Source organism: Nanorana parkeri, unplaced genomic scaffold (assembly GCF_000935625.1).
Source record: "Nanorana parkeri isolate BGI_ZX_2015 unplaced genomic scaffold, ASM93562v1 scaffold1530, whole genome shotgun sequence".
NCBI classification, from domain to species: domain Eukaryota; kingdom Metazoa; phylum Chordata; class Amphibia; order Anura; family Dicroglossidae; genus Nanorana; species Nanorana parkeri.
Window position 1 is genome coordinate 248875 of NW_017307798.1, and position 17795 is coordinate 266669.

Here is a 17795-nt window from a genome sequence, read left to right on the forward strand (position 1 = left end):
TAGAAGAAAAAAAAAATCAGTTTACAAAATAAAAAAAAACAAAATCAAAACAACTTTTAAATAAATAGAATTGACCCAAAAACATAGTTTCTGTCAAAGAAAATGCTACTATTAAACAGTAGAAAAGACTTCAAAAGGCAAGTTATTATTCAATTCCTTTTATGCCCTTGAAACAGGAAAGTATACAGGTGAAACTCGATTAGAATATGGTGCAAAAGTTCATTTATTTCACTAATGCAACTTAAAAGGTGAAACTAATATATGAGATGAATATAACACCTCGGCAGTGCCACAAGCTGACTACATATGCATGCTTATACTTTTCAGAGGTCCGATATTGTTCTATGTACAATCCTTGTTTTATTGATTGCATGTAATATTCTAATTTTCTGAGCTTGTGGATTTGGGGTTTTCATGAGCTGTAAGCCATAATCATCACAATTATGACAAATCACGGCTTGAACTATCTTGCTTTGCATGTAATGAGTCTATCTCATATTAGTTTCACCTTTTAAGTTGCATTAGTAAAATAAATGAACTTTTGCACGATATTCTAATTATTTGAGTTTTACCTGTATTGTTATCCCTGTTGTGCTAATGTTTAAAAAGGGATTAAATAAAAATGTGCCTTTAAGTTATGCCCAAGTAACATTGGCTACAACCCAGTTAAAAGAAGACTAGTACTGCTAAGACAGCATACCCAAGAACCAAGAAAAGTACTTTCAGTAAGCGATCATATTTATCCTCAAGCTCCTTCACCAAAATTTCAAAAAATGTAACAAAGAGGAAAGTTCCTCCTGCAATGCCTTGTAAGAGAGCGGAAGTAATACTGCTTGCCATGTTCTGGGCACTCTCAATGGCCATTCCAATTGAGATACCTATAGGAATCATTATACTCACTAAAACAGCCATCTTCACAGCATCTCTCATTGGAGTTTTTGCTTTTGCCATGTTCACCCCCATTGCCACAGCAATTAATGTTTCATGAATTATAACACCTATGAAGAGGTTTAGCACCTTATCTCCCTGTTCCTGCAAACCAAGTGCCAAACCTTCAAAAACGGAATGGGCAGATAGTGCAAACACTAGGCTGAAAAGCCGAAGAGGACCCGACTTGGAGAGTTCTCTGACATTTAGGCTATGAGCGTGGTGGCTGTGGCCTCTTTCATTCTGATTGTTGTCCTGGTTGGAGGATATAAATGGACTTTCATATTCAGAGTCACTGCCTGCATCAGATCCTGCATTTAAGGTTTCCAAATCATAGAAGGAACGTTTCTCTTTCTGGAATGTTAGGATTACTTGCTCCACGAAGACGGTCAGGAAAAATCCAACCAGCATAACAGTCTCTGCCAGTGGATAGTCTATGTTGACATTACCCATTTTTAGAACTTCCACAAACTGAAAAACAAAAAATAAAAAACACTTTCAAAATGTATATATGTGTTTTCCACTGCAAAATAAACAAGATATATTGCTTTATTCAACAGAGTGTCAATTCTTTAAGTGTAAGTTTATACGTACAACTATAATAAAATATAATTTTGGAGCAGTGGCTACTTTACAACATACACATGGACTATGTGGAACAAAAGTAGCTACCCTCCAGAAGAAAGGACAGTGTCAGCATGAATTTACAGATGATCTGAGGATCTACAGCTGAGTGACACACAAAGAAACTAAATTTTTTGTAATAGTCAAGTTACTTGAATGCATTTTTAAGATTTAACTCCTTAGTTTACGGTCACACGTCAGCTCTATTGATTGGGGAGTGAAACCATACCCCTGATCCGCTCACTTCCAGATCATCTCCCTGCAGAGAGAGGTGACTGTCAGTCACCGCTCCCCGCAGGGATTCATCCCTCCGGCGCTGACTGGAGGGATGGATGAGGGATGTTGGCAGGCATAGCTGGGTCAATCACTAGAGAGGCAGCTGTCAATCAGCCAGCTGGATCTCAGCAGTATTGTCAGTAGCACGTAACAATAGCCCGCAATATGCTGAGTTTTGGGTCACGGGAGGACGTAGTATATGTCCTCCTGGGACCCAAAAGGAGGACATATACTGTGCGGAAGTTAAGTCATTCCAGTGCAGCCAATAAAGAGGACTGAAGATCCAGAACCCGGAAGGTAACCGGACACCGCTTGTTCCACATTAAGATAAATAGGACTTTTGGATTCACTGTAAAATCCTAGTATAATGCCTTCCTGTGACCCAAAAGAGAACTATGGAAAAAAAAGGTCACCTCATAGCTCTCCTTTACATCCTTAGTCAAATTGTAATTGCCATGTGTGTGCCAATTTAGGAGATTTTTCCTTAATTCCTGTCTATTTTTTTATGTCCATCAGTGAGCCCACTGGGAAGATGTTTCCCTCAATTGCTGTTTCTATGATGCTTGTACAGAAAAAAAAAAAAAGAGAAAAAGAAGAAGTGGGTATAGATAGTCACCAGACCAGCAAGACAGCACGGTCAGCGTTAAACGTTCTATTAGAAATTCTAACCCTTCCCCACTCTATTACTTCATGATTTTGTTTGAGGTTTCCCATCATTCTGTGTCCTAAAAAAGTGAGAGGGAAATATCCCTAATAGAGACACGTTTTTAGTGGGTTTATGATAGGGATGCACCGATACTGGTATTTCGGTATCGAGTACCGATATTTTTTTTTTTCCCGGTAGTCGCCGATACCGAACACCGATATCGGAAGTCCCGAGTCATTACACGCCACCTGGCTTCCTGATTAGTCGGGTAGCGTGTAAAGACTCGCCATCAGGCTTCCCGATTATCAGGGAAGCCGTCCCAATGATTCTCGTCATTATGTGACGAGGGAGCATGGATCCAGCTTTCTGGCCAATCAGGAAGCCAGGCACTGTGTAATGATGTAGTGCCGATTGGCCGGGAAGCAGGCTCCAAGCTCCTTCGTCATGAGGTGGCGAGGGAGCATAAAGCCAGCTTTCCGACCAATCAGGAAGCAGGGCAGCGAGTCAATACACGCTGCCCGGCCTCCTGATTGGCCGGGAAGCCCAGCTCCATGCTCACAAGTGACAAGGAGCTTGACAAGCAGGCTCAGAAGGAGCTTCTGAGCCTGCTTTCCTAGTTTATGAGTTTAGTCAAGTCTTCTTTACATCTCACAACAACTATGTAGTGCAAGGGCCTGCCTGGCTGGATACAGATTGATTGGATAGATTAGGTAGTTCCTTATTTTACACAGTTTGGGAAAATCTAAAGTTCATTGTACGGTCAGATTGTAATGTGTATGATGACCCTTGCACAACGGCTAACGTGGACTGTGCCAAGCACTTTGTTGGCCAGAGAATATTTTACAGAGCTGATCATTCCACTAGCCAGTGTGGTGTTATCTGTACTGGGGAAGATGTGCCATGTGATAGGGACTGTTATGTATGTTTTTCAATTACAGTTTTTTCTGTTTTCCCATTCAGCACAAGAAGAGATCAGTCCTTGTATGGGACAGCAACTGTCAGCCGAGCACTGCCACCAATACTGTACTGGCAAATATTTGACAGAACAAAAAGGCACCTGCTTATATACTCTAATAGCAAGATTTTGTACCCAGGTATTATTTGTACCCCTGTGAGAAATGGTAAATAGAAGTTCAGGAGCGAGATGTAACCTGGGACACCAGCTAATTTTTACTGGCCTTAAAGTAATACATCCTAATAAAAAGATTTATATTAAAAAAAAAAAAGAATTAAAAGAAACATATTGATACTTTTTGTCTTACTGCAGGAAGCAATGCATTGAAGCATGTAGCCAAGAATACTCCTCCAGCAAAGGAATTACACAAGGAAAGGATCCTTTGTGAACGAGAAGCTTTCCCAATATCTGGTGCAATTAGCTTAACAGGTCCAAGCGAACCCAGCATCATCAGCACAAATACTGCTAGCAGGCACAACAGCTTTGCCACTACAAGATTCATTGTGATGACAGACTTGCTTGAAGATAACCCAGAATTATGTCACGGTCAGGCTGAGGCAGTAACAGCAGATTCAAATAAAGAAAAGAAAAAGGTAGTTTATTAGCATGCTTTTCAGGTAGCTGTACTGAAATCAAATAAGGCAATAAAGGGGGCGTGGCCTGGACACGATGGTGGAGAGTCGCACTTAGGCTGAGCTCCGTCTGGACCCACTGCATCCGCATAAGGCAATAAACATGCATATATGGGGAAGAGAGGATGGGGCACCATGCAGTTTCAATGTTTCAACAAAAATTTTAACCTAGTAAGAGTCAGATGTGATTTTCCTATAAATTGTGCCCTTCTCTGAGAACAAGGTTACCCAGAAACTTGGGAACTAAAATACAAATGGCAGGCATTCACATCAAAAAGGTATAAACACCTATTGAGGAGGAGAGGTCAGACATACCTCACACAGCCTGTTCTCCAAAATCCTATCTAATCTGGCTCGGTTCCTCCCATGCATACACACAGTGCTGAGTGGGAGAACAGCAAAGCTCTCAGCAGAGCAGGGATAGGGAAGTCGATTATAAGCTTTTACAGACAGGGCCCTCCTTACCATCTTATCTTGAATTGTATTGTAATGTCTTCCTTATGCTGGTGGTTGGGACGGTGGTCAGTCGTGCACCGATGACGTAGGACGCAGAAGTTCCGAGCGCCGCCGTCCACGCACCAAGCCTCGTCCGCTTCGCTAAGGACAATGTCCTAACAGGCTTTGGCCGGCTTTCTCTCCCCAGTCTCTACCGGCATACCTCCACCCCACGAACAGCCCCAGAATCAGGGCTCTACCATAAAGAAAGCATACCGCACCTGAGGAAAGCATACGGCACCTGAGGACAGCAGGACCACGGGAAGACACTTGGGGGATGTCTGGGCGACCCCTGTTGCAAGTATGCCAGTCATATACTGCCATACATTGAACCCTGTTGGATACCGGATGATATAGCATCCTACGGCAAAATATATCAAACGATATCAGTTATTGCATATTGTATGATGCATATTGGCTTAATGGCATTCTAAACCACACCTAGAACGGAGTTCAGATATCCAGGACGCAAGCAGACCAGGCATTTATTGTTATATATTGAACCTTATTATATACCGAAGGCTATTGCATATGGTATCAGACTATTACATATCGCAAACTGCACGCATGCAGTCATGTAACATATATTGAATTGTATTGATACTGGAGGCAATCGCATTGTATCAGCTTATTGCATAGCACATAATGCATGCTGCATACCGTCCAACCACTATATAAATTACGTCTAGGACAGAGACCACATACTGTTTATTGTATACTGGTCAAGGACATTTTAAAGCACATTCAGAATGCAGTCCAGGTTATCCAAGATGCAAGTATACTAACTATATGTTCTCATATGTTGAACTTTATTGCATGCTGGAGGATATTGCATAAGATACCAGTCTACTGCATGCTGCAATCTGTATACAGGCCTATATATTATCGTATATTGAACGATATTGTACACCGGAAGCAATCGTAATAAATCTCAGCTTACTACATAACGCATACTGTGCACTGCATACCAGCAAATTGACTTTTTAACAATATCTAGAACGAACCCAGAAATACGCAGGATATATTTAAGAAACAGCAGTTTGTAGCATAATATTGTGGCTTTTTTGCAATTAAATCTATCCCATTAGCCCAGCGACACTAAATCAACGCATGGGGGTAAGGAAAAAAAGAAGACGACACAGCAGTCGCAGGCACCATCGTTACCATCAACGACTACAATGAGGAGAAGCTCTTCAACAAAAATTGGATCATACTTTACAGGTACCTGTTCAAGACTATCTGTGGAGGGGGAGGTAGAATGGAGCAGGCTCCCCATACGCCTATGGGAGGTAGAGAAAAAGATAAGATACAAGTTAAAATGGTACAAGATCATGATATACATCTGCATACCAATAAGCATACCTTGTATAATAGAACATCCCTAAATATACCCAACGAGACATCCCCTGGAGGGAGACTGGATACCCAAAGGGATCAGAGAAAAAGTATGGATAATTATAAAAATACCTGCTTATTGGAACAAGAACAAGAGCAAAAGGGCGCACAACAGCAGGATATCGGAGAATGCCTGTGATCACTACCAAGTAAAAAAGATTATATTGCCAGATTAGAAAGAACATACAAGGAAGTGCGGAAGGACTTAAAATCTGACATCTCTAACTTAGGTGAACGAGTCAATGGGCTGGAGGAAAACCTAGATATATGGATCTCCAGATTTGAAACACAACAAACTATAAGCAATCAAGCAGTGATGATACAGGATATGATGTATAAAATAGACGATATGGGAAACAGGAACAAACGTAATAATATACGGATAAGAGGTATACCAGAGACAGTAGAGACACACGATCTCCTACAAACAACAAAGGCTATATTAAATGATATAATGAATAAAAGCCCTCAATCTGAAATAATCATAGATGGAGTATATAGAGTACCCGGTTTCCTTAAAAGAGAAGCTACAAGAGCCAGAGACACAATGCCGTCTCCATTATTACACTGAGAAAGAAGCTATTTTAAAAGGCATCAAGAGTTAAGGAATCACTGATATATGATGGGCATACAATAAATATGTTTCCAGATCTCTCAAGACAAACGCTGATGCTTAGAAGAGCTTTAAAACCTTTATTAGCGATTTTACAAGAAAAAGAGATCAGATATAGATGGGGTTTTCCTTTTCAGCTGATAGCACACAAATGGAAAAACAGCAAAATTCAGGACACCAGGAGATCTACCAGCTTTTTTGGATACTCTGGAACTACCAGCCATACAATTAATGGAGTGGCCAATGGAACTGTATAAAAATGAACACAAATAAATGCAGGGTTGCACACCCGAGCAAATGTGGAGGAGGGGGGAGGGGAGAGCCGGAGGGGGAGAAGTGGGAGATCCACAAGATCCAAGAGGTGGTGCCCTTCCTCCCGCAGGTCGCCCCCTAGACCACCCAAGACATGTGACACTGAATCAGTGGGGACATGGATGGGGAGAGGGACATGAACAAAAAAAGAAATATAATGGCTTTAAAATAAAACTAAGAATAATTAATATGGGACTTGAATAAAAAGCGGATAAAAGGGTATAGGTTTGTGGCGGGACGAGCGCACGGCGTTCAGTCACTCGGCCGTTACAACCCCAGTAGAGCCCAACTTAGGAGGGTATACTTGTACGGTCAATGTGGGACGTCAAAGGAATGTACTACATTCAAGAAAAGAAACGTACATATGTATGGAGAATAATGTATGAGATGGGATATATATGTGAGAGTGGGAATGTATTGGAAAGGTCATATACAAAAAATACTACAAAAAGGGAAACTATAATTGGGAAATTAATAATTTAGCACTGGGAACTTTTAACGTAAGGGGATTTAATGCACCAGAAAAACGTTCACAGGTTTTGGATCACTTTCATAAAAAAAAAATTGATATTTTATGTTTACAAGAAACACATTTTAAGAAGGGGAATACTCCTATTATTAGCAATAGCAACTACACGAAATGGTACCATAGTACACACCCAGATAAAAAGGCAAGAGGAGTATCGATAGCAATCCACAAAAATGCACAGATTGAGGTAATAGACACCAATATAGATGAGATGGGAAGATTTGTGTTTGTAAAATGTTCTCTTTTTAAATGAACATATTCACAAGCAAATATATATGCACCAAACAAGGGACAACATAGCTTTTGCACTAGGATACTGAGTAAGTTTGAACAATTTGGGATAGGTACAAAGCTGGTGATGGGTGACATGAATTTAATTTTTGATAAAAATCTGGATACTACAGGTAAATCCTCCCCCCCAGTGGAGGTATTAAAGAGGCTAAAAGATAAAAATGAACAATATGAGACTAGTGGACGGATGGCGGGTATTACACCCCCCCAAAAAAAAAGACTATACATATTTCTCTCAGGTACATGGATCATACAGTCAGACAGACCATATCTGGATTCAACAGCAGTTATTGGACTATGACCCAGAGATAGAAATGGGCTCTATATTATGGTCAGAGTATTCACCAGTGTTCTTAAAAATAAAAGCTGAAAATAGAAATAGAAGTATGGGAACTTGGAGATTAAATGATAATTTACTAAAAAACCTAGACTGTAAAAAAGAGATAAACCATACTATAAACAATTTTATTAAAGATCACCAAAATGATACTACTTCACAACCCATTCAATGGGAAATTCTAAAATGTTTAATAAGAGGTATATTTATTAAACATGGAGCTATTGGAGAAATTGGAGAAATTAGAAGAACTGGAGGCAATGAATAAAACGAATGTAACAACAAAATATTCTACTCAATTAAAACGAGGTGAGAAAGGACATCCGGAATATTCTGGACCAGCAAACATTAACCAATAGAGATAAAAGTAAAAAACATTACTATGAAGTAGGTAATAAATGCGGGAGGTCACTAGCCCAGAAAATACACCCAAGAAACCCTAATGCTAATATATTGCGAATTAAAGATAGGGAGGGGAATGTAAAATATTCTCCGTCTGAGATAACGGAAACATTTCAAAATTACTATGCCTCCTTGTATTCAATAAGAGGGAAATATGCAGATATGGCAATAAATAAAAAGAAAAAATTATATAGTAGAAGCAGATTTGCCTGTAATAGATATCGAGGACGGAGAAAATATGAATTTGATATTCTCAAAAAAGGAAATTAAAGAAGCAATATCTACACTACAAATTAGCAAGGCTCCCGGGTCAGATGGGTTTACAGCACGATTTTATAAACAGTTTGAAGAACAGTTAATACCTATCTTTACAAAGCACAGCATATATCTGTGCTTCCTAAACCAGGTAAAGACCTAACAGAATGTGAACATTTTCATCCAATTTCTCTTATAAATATCGATTTGAAGATCTATGCTAAAGTGTTGGCGGCCAGGTTAAAAAAAGTCCTCCCACAAATAATTAATCTGGCTCAAACTGGATTTGTTCAGGGAAGAGAGGCTAAAGATAGTACAACTAGGGTCATCAATTTAATAGAATTTGCCCAGAAAGAAAATATACCAATGTGTCTTCTGTCAATTGATGCTGAAAAAGCATTTGACAGAGTAAATTGGACCTTTCTTAGAGAATCACTTTTGAAAATGGGGTTGGGTGAGATATTTGTATCTAAGGTAATGGCATTATATACACAACCAACTGCAAGATTGAGGGTGAACGGGGAGCTATCCGACCCGTATCCAATCTTTAATGGAACCCGGCAGGGATGCCCCTTATCACCATTACTATATGTCATAGTGATGGAACAACTAGCTGCTACTATAAGACAAAATCCATCAATAAAAAGGTATCCACTTAAAAACACAACATAAAATGGCATTATATGCAGACGATTTACTTTTTTTTATAACTTCCCCAGTAACAACAATCCCTAATATTATTAAAGAACCAAAGGAATATGGGGACCTGAGCAATTTCCATATAAATATATCCAAGTCAGAATTCCTGAATATATCCCTAACGGATAAAACAAAACTTAGTATAAAGGAAAGTTATTCATTTAAATGGAAGCCTAATTCTATTGAATACCTGGGTATTAATATCCATAAGGATCTCAATACACTCTATGATATTAACTACAGAGATTGGTCGGATAAGATTTTTACTCAATTTAATACATGGAGTAATATACGTATGTCCTGGATGGGATGAGTAAACGTCCTAAAAATGGATATCTTGCCCAAAATACTGTATAGATTCCAGACAATAACCATCCTTTTGCCAGATTCCTTCTTTAAAAAATTAAGATCTGCAGCAGTGAAATTCGTATGGGCTAACAAAAAACCTCAAACTAGTGTAAAAACTTTAATGAGATCAAAACAAAGAGGAGGATTGGGATTCCCAGACTTTGCACTTTATCATAAAGCGGCCTTAATAGCAAGATTATTGGATTGGTTTACATAATGGTCAGAATAAAGGGGTGGTAAAATTAGAGATGGACATTTCTCCCATACCTCTGACAAGTATTCCCTGGTTACTAAGGGAGAATAGACCACATATTTTAAATATGCCACTTTTAGTGAAGTCGGTAATGCAGATATGGGATAGATTATATTTAATGATAGACCTATCTAGCAGACCCGGGCCTCTGACTCCCATAGTGGGAAATCCACAATTCCCACCTGGTATGCAGGAGTTCTCCTTACTGAAAGATGAGAACATCTCATATACACGCATTTGGCAGGTCCTGGAACAAGGAAAAGATGAAGTAAAAAAGAGAGTTTAGGCCAGAAAAACAAACTAAAAAGGGAAACAGTGGATGGAGGCGGTCCAATTATTAGATTATATAAGATCCCTTAAGGCTTTTAAACCCCTAGATAGGCCATTAAAACCATTCGAGAAACTCTGTACAATAGAGACACCTATCACACACACTTTATCAGCGGTCTATGGCATGCTGAGGGAGGTGGAAGATAAGGGACATACAAAATATATGAAAAGATGGGAACAAGACATGAGGAGAGAAATATCTGAGAAGGAATGGAATAGAATATTTAAAATAACACATAGCTCAGTCATGTCTTCATTCCATCAAGAGAAAAATTATAAAGTATTATCTAGACCAGTGGTTCTCAACTGGTGGGTCGTGACCCAAAAGTGGGTCGCGACCCCATGTTCAGTGGGTCGCCAAATGCCTTCCACTTTTGTAGGTGAGATGCTCCTCAGCCTCTCCCTAGTGCAGCACTGTCAGTTCTTGCACCAAGCAGCCATTAAAATTATGCTACCCGGCACCGAGTGTCAGCTTGAGGTGGGCTGGGGGTATGGCCGCGAGGGAGCTCCATCAATACATGCATTGCTTACAGCTCCCTAGTGTGCCCTGTAGAGGTGCCTGGACCGGAGTGACATCACATTCTGGCTCCTGGCACCTCTACAGGGCACACTAGGGAGCTGTACAAGCAATGCACATGTGGATGGAGCTCTGTCACAGCGCAGCAGCCCACACTGGACCCCAGACTGAGGATCCACTCCAGTTCTTGTAAGGTAGGGAGACTGGGTGGACCTACCATGTGTTTTGGTGTGGGAGGTGTGTTGTGTTGCCATTCATTTGAATAGCACCCCAAACGCACCTGCCACCCACAGTTCTATTGCCTGCACCGGAATGTGCGGTACCGTAATGCTGTGCATTCCATTGCAGTGCGCCTTGGGTCACGACTTAATGACCAAGTACAAATGTGGGTCCTGAGGTTACATAGGTTGAGAACCACTGATCTAGATGGTACAGATGCCCAGAAGGGATTAAACACATAAACCCAGAGATGTCTGACTGGTGTTGGAGATGTGAAATAGAGGAGGGAACATACTTGCACACCTGGTGGAGTTGTCCTAGACTACAACCATTTTGGGAGTCAGTGTTTGAAATATATCGCCGTGTGGAGGCAACAAATATTGAAAAGGATCCCCTAACGGCATTATTAACATTGATACCAGGCCCAATAAAAAAAAATGACATTTTAAGATTTATGTTGGTAGCCGCAAAAATAGGTATATCACGGGGTTGGAAACTAACAGCCCCACCCTCAATAGAAAATTGGTCAAAAATCATAGAAGAAATAAGGTATATGGAAGAACTAAGTGCAAAGAATACAGATAGGAATGATAGTTATAGGAAGATATGGGAGAAATGGTAATCATTTAGACAATCGGAAGAATTTGAGAAAATGCTGAAAGAAGGTTAAAGGCAACAATTGAAAAATTATCAAAGGGTAATGCATGTATGGTCAAATAGGAACAAAGAAATATAGGGTTTTAAAATTATTTAGATAAATATAGTATATGACCTATATGAGTGAAAGACGGTAAGGAATGAAGATGGTTCTATGGAGAGGAGGGGAAATGGGAAGACGGGATTAACAAGTGTGGTACACGTGGTATATATAGAAGTAGAAGGAGAAGGTAGTACACACAGGGTATAGGGAAGTAGGAAATTAAATAGTAGTTAGGAGACACAATAAAAGTAGGGTTAATATAAATAATGAAGTGGGGAAGAAAGAATAAGGTTTAAGTGTGTAATAAAAGGGTTTATTATTGATTGTATATTATTTAGTTAACACACTAGTGGCACATGAGGGAATAAAATAAGAATAGATGAACGCGGACAACATTAGGGGACATAGTAAGGTTTACACATATATATTATGGGCTATAGAAGTCACAAACACTAGAGGGATATTCTAAAAGCATAAAGCAGGGCTTCGGGACCCGCTGGACGCAGGACCTACTTGAGACCCCACACATGCGAGAGTGATCCTGCAGAGCCCACCATAGATGGTGCACAGCCCATCTGATACTCTCTATGGTGGGCTCTGCAGGGGTCTCAGGCGGGCTAGACAGGGCTGCATCTCCCTCCCAGCTCTTCTTACCCGCTCACCTGGCCTCCTCTGCCGCTGGATTGGCCGGAAGTGACGTGATGTACCTTCCGCCAGTCCGAGATCAGATGAGTAGCTGCGCTGATAGGCTGCACCAGCCTGCTCCGATGCCTGTAATGCTGGAGCCCGGCGCTGCTACGGCCAGGCCTCCCCAGCGCTGTGGGGGCCCAGCCACCTCCTCACTAGTCACCGGCAATACATGGGTAATTACATGGGTAATAATAATAAATACATTTGGAAGGTGTGCTGGCATATGTTATCTGACCTAAAAAGGGATATCTGCACTAAAAATACACTGTAAAGCTCATCCCTACACCAGGTACATTTACTTATGTGAATTCCGAGGTCTGATAAATGTAAAAAGTTTAACTTTATAAGACATTAAAATCTAAATCTAGAGCATATTTTCAGAAATACTTACAATACTTCCAGCAGTGTTACTATCTTGACAGGAGAAGCAGTTTGTCACTCCAGGTTAATGCATGCTTGCTAGCTACAGTCAGGTGCTTGTCCAGCTTGCTACTGACAACCACTATTCAGGAAAATTGGATAACTGCATACCAGCTTTGTTCAAACTCTCTTTATTCTTTTTCATAAAAGCATAACACATGAGATGCATCGAGACCTCTGATGCATTTCAAGCACACAGGCGTTTAGTCACAGAGTGCTCGTGTGCATGAAATGCATCAGAGGTCTCATTTCATCTTGTGAGTTATGCTTTTATGAAAGAATCAAGAGAGTTTGGACATAGTTGGTATGCAGTTATCCAATTTTCTATATAGTGGTTACTATTTTTATGGATCGGACATGATATGGGGCACTATGCAGATGGAAAGGTTGCTGCATGCATAGCCCTGTACAGTGACTAAGTTAAGCTAAATATTTAGTTTATGAGTATAATGTTACAGAACTGTAACTTTGCACATCCAGGGCAAAGTGACAAGTTCCCTTCAGGCTACAGTTAACACTTCCACTTCTTTTCAGAACTGCAGGGGGTCCCAGCAGTAGCCTCATTACCCCACCCCAGCAACGTTTAAATGCTTGTTTAGTCAAGGAGATTGGAAAAACACATTAAATTTCAGCTTTCCATTGGTGGTGCTCCCACAAATTTCAATATCTGCTTTTTTTTCATTAAAAGGAGAACTTTTTTCCCCATAGTACTCCTTAGGGTCCATAGTACTCCTAGGGGACACAGACTAGCGTCCTCCCGTCACCCTGTCTATACTGAGACGCTGCTATACTAAGACGCCGCAGTTGAAGCGGATCCCGACAATTATGTCTGGATCCGCCCCGCTGCGTGACTGACAGCTGGCTCTGCCTACCTAGAGGCAGAGACAGCTGTACCCGCCCCCTCCCCCGTCCGTTACGCCAGTCAGCGCTGGCGGATCAGAGCGGGGGAGGGGGGAATCCAGCCCTCCCATCACGGCAGAGAGCCGTGACAGGATCGAGAGGTGAGAGAACGCCGGTATGTGTTCGCTCACCTCCCGATCTACTGAGCCAACCTGTGACAGTCTCATTGTCACAGGTCGGCTAGAACTATGAGGTGAGTGAATAGCACTCACCTCATAGTTCTCCTTTAATAGGAGATCCATATATAGCTGGATCAGAGTAGTTTCAAGCCCCTAACTCTGAACCTTTTAGGTACATGCAGATTAGACACTGGCCATCGCACGCCTCTCTTGCCAAAAATAATTTCCACCATTTATTTGCAACTCAATTGTTTACCTGTTGGAACAAAACATGCCTATGTTTCCAAATGGGAATGTAAGTGTAACAAAACTGGCAAGGATTGGCAGCGAATGTGTTCAACAGTAAGTACCTGCTTCATTAATGTAACCTTCATCGAGCCGGATTTTAAAGTTCTCACTTCTGCTATGTGTTTCAGAGGTTGCATTGTTGCTGGAGATATGCTACACATATGGTGGACATGCCCTATACAAAAGCAAATTCTGGGCCCGATTATTCAAGCTTTTATAATCTCTTTTTCATAGTCCTGAGCAGGGGCGTAACTAGAAATCCCAGGGCCCCATAGCAAAATTTTGTAAGGCCCCCCCCTCCCCTATTTCAATAGAAATGCGCTGATCAGCACGTTTTTAATTGCATCTCAGCGCTTACGCCCTGGTGTGAATGGCGCTGGAATGAGGCCTAACACTTTAATAATGCCACACCAATGAGAGGCTGAGGAAAGGGGGATTATAAAAAAATGAAGAACGCTAAACTGTAAATAAGCGATTTATATTATAAATGGTTTTTGCGCTGTGTTGGCGTTTGTTGTAATTTAATATATGCCTGTATCATTTTATCACAACGCACGGCAATGATTCACAAAGCTTTGCCATGCGCCGCACAAGTTAAATTAATGTTTTTTTACAAAATAAAAAAATCATGCACTGCGATGCGTTCCAACAACGCACTGCAATGCATGTGCCTGGCGTACACCACAATAGGGTGCACGTGTATGTTATGTGTGTGGGGGAGGGGGGGTTTGTGCTTTTTTTTTTATTTACACATTTTTAATTAATTTTTAAATTATGTATTTTAGTGTTGGGGGGGCGTCGGAGAAAAATTAGGGGTCTAAACAGACCCCTGACATTTCCCTTTTGAAATGGAAAAAGACATTGAGGACACAAAGTCCTCAATGTCTTTTTCTGCAGCCTCAGCACAGTGAATGGAAAGCATTCAGTACAAAGGCTTCCCATTCATTCAGAACCTGCTGATAGTAAGATATTTACTATCAAGCAGATTCTCAATGAGGAAAAGCCTCTGTACTCAGTGCTTCTCCCCATTGAGAAATTCATGAATGAACAGGAAGTGTTGTAAATCACCTCCCGTTGATTCATCACTGGGGACACATAGTACTATGTGTCCCCAGTTGTTTACAAACACCGGAGTGATCAGACGATCACTCCAGTGTTTGTGCTGCACACGGAGGATCTGTAAATATCAATGATACTTACCGATCCTCCGCTCGGCCACGCACACAGCCGATGTCATCCTGAAACTGACAGGAGGACAGCGGCTCCGCTCTCCTGTCAGTTTCAGGACGGCAGCGGCTCCTCCGCCATCCAGTTTTTTTTCGATACCCGCTGCCTCAGCCCATACAAGCGAGTGAGAGCAGCGGGGATCCGGGCCCCCCCAGTGCCGTGGGCCCCATAGCGACCGCATCGGTCGCTATGGTGGTAGTTCCGCCACTGGTGCCCGAGAGACCCTTTGCTCACACTCCTACACCTTAAACCATCTCGCCTTACCAATACCAAAATTAAAGTTAAACTTTAATTTTCTTAGCAGCAAAGCCATTGATAAACCTTGTAAGCATCATAACATTTGCAGAGGTTAGACAGCGAATGGACTCTTTCTATAAATGACAAAACTTCCTAGAATTCTTGTGAATAACCAGAGTGTGGTTACTTTACATACAATATACTCATCCTTTGTTCTCATCTGAATGCTTCACTACCCTATAATCTACAATTTTCCCCTGCTTTAGGGAGTCCCCCAGTGTATCCATTACTTTCTCTGCTCTTACTTCTCTTTTTTCAAACCTTCTGCTTTATCTTGTTTGGTCTTCCTTCTGGTAGCAAAATTTCCCAAAACTTACCTGGATTTTCCTACCTTGAGTTATTTGACATCTAATTCAGTCTTGTTCTTTCGAAACTCTCTCACCCACAATGTAATGGAACATTCATTTAGTCAAATGATGAGAACCCTTATTTATTTTTTGGTCAAAATTTATTTTTTATTTTTATGTGTGTTTACCTTGACACTGTTGTTTATAACACTTATTGAAAGTTGATAACGTGTATTGAAAAAAGGAAAACACATTAATATCTACCTTATTACTTGCTCCCCCAGTAGCCTGCACTCTTCTCTACAATGTACCTAATGAAGCTTGAGAGCTGCAACCAGCTCAGCAACAAAAAGAAGCAGCTTTGGGGGAACGGTCATACTAAAAAGGTGGAAGCCTGCAGGAGCAAGGAATAAGGTAAGTATTTCACGTTATTCCTATCCTTCTAAAAAAAATTAACTCTTGCCATGCAAGAGATGGGTGGGCAATACAAGGTCAGTTTGTATCAGCTGCCTGAAGGTAGGCTTTAAATTAGAAGCTGAGAAATGTATAGTTGGTCATGTGCCAGGGCTGTGGATAAAGCATTGCTCATAACCATTACATTACTACTTTTAGAGAACAACAGTGAGGGACAAAATTGAAATCTAGAGAAACCATTTGTTGAAATTAGGGTAAAGTTTTGGCCACTGTAAAATGATAACAAAAGGGTTCCAAGATGGACAACTAAATAGAATGGATGGAAGGTCTTGATTACAAACTAGGCTTGTAAAAAATAAAATATATTTAAGATCATTATAAAAATATACTAATTAGCTTTCTTGCGTCAAGGATTGTACATGGGGGGGCTTCAGTTCAGTCAAGAAATATTTTACCATCAACACAGAAAAGAGACATTTGTAGTAAGAGTGGTTCAGATTGCCCAGGACAGTATTACCAAATACATCAACACATTGGCATGCTGGATTAAATTCCAAAACTCAGGAATACAAGAAAATTATTCTCCCTTCCCTCAGCTGACTGAACATAGTGCCTCTCCCCCAAGGGTAAACATCCTTGTTGGAGCACCCCATCAGAGAACACAAGCATCTCCGAGAGGCAAATCCTAAGAGGTGCCTCTTTTTCCAGACATTGATCCCGTGCCCTCCTCTGGTCCCCTCCTCTACTAAGGGTTATCATGTATATTATGATCAAGGTAAATGATTCCACTGCCTACGTAACATTAGGTAGAATTCTTCCCACATGCAGAAAAATTGTTAGCAAAACTGCGTGTTATACAGATCTGACTCCTAAACGTGTTTATGGTCACACAAAAAAATATTTAAATATATTTTTATTAGACTCATACAATTCTGAAAAGTAAGGAAATGTGGTAATGGAACACTCATACTGTCTTGTATAATGGCAAGCTGTCAGTAGTAACACATTTACAATCTGACCTGCAACAGGGCAATGGCTACTATACAGTTTCTATGAAAAAAGAAAATTGTGATCACTTCCACTACATCCTGGCATCAGGAATATGAGCACAGTTTACAAATAGCATGTTACATGTGTAATATATCATGGGAGCCAGTTTTTTTTGTTTCTAAGCTCAACTACGACATGCCCGAATTGGTACTTCAACGCTCTATATGTATAGGCACCAGTAAAAGGCCTTATGCCATCATGATTGTTTTTCTTTTCTTGTTTTTACAAACCCAATTTTAATTATCTTAAAATACTGTGTTGCGTTATACTGTAACAATTTAAATACAAAACTGTGCTTAGGGTGTACCTTCACACAAAAAACTGCACTTTGCACCATTCCAAGTCTGC

The 17795-nt window shown here is 40.7% G+C and overlaps 1 protein-coding gene across 1 annotated transcript; it reads right to left on the minus strand.

Moving 5' to 3' along the window:
* Nucleotides 1-661: 661 nt before the first annotated feature.
* On the minus strand, nucleotides 662-4024 carry SLC39A3 (solute carrier family 39 member 3). The gene is made up of 2 exons (XM_018570407.1): nucleotides 3724-4024; nucleotides 662-1398 (listed from the first exon to the last, which is right to left on the minus strand). The coding sequence occupies exons 1-2, from the start codon at nucleotides 3928-3930 to the stop codon at nucleotides 667-669; spliced, it is 939 nt and encodes a 312-aa protein (XP_018425909.1). The 5' UTR covers nucleotides 3931-4024; the 3' UTR covers nucleotides 662-666.
* Between the last annotated feature and the right edge of the window lie 13771 nt (nucleotides 4025-17795).

What these genes read in the sequence shown, in the direction of transcription:
- SLC39A3 (XM_018570407.1), bottom strand. Translation starts at nt 3,930, where the DNA reads ATGAATCTTGTAGTGGCAAAGCTGTTGTGCCTGCTAGCAGTATTTGTG. An exon ending in TTCCTGCAGTAAGACAAAAA is followed by an intron (nt 1,399 to 3,723) that starts GTATCAATATGT and finishes TTTGTTTTTCAG; the next exon opens with TTTGTGGAAGTTCTAAAAAT.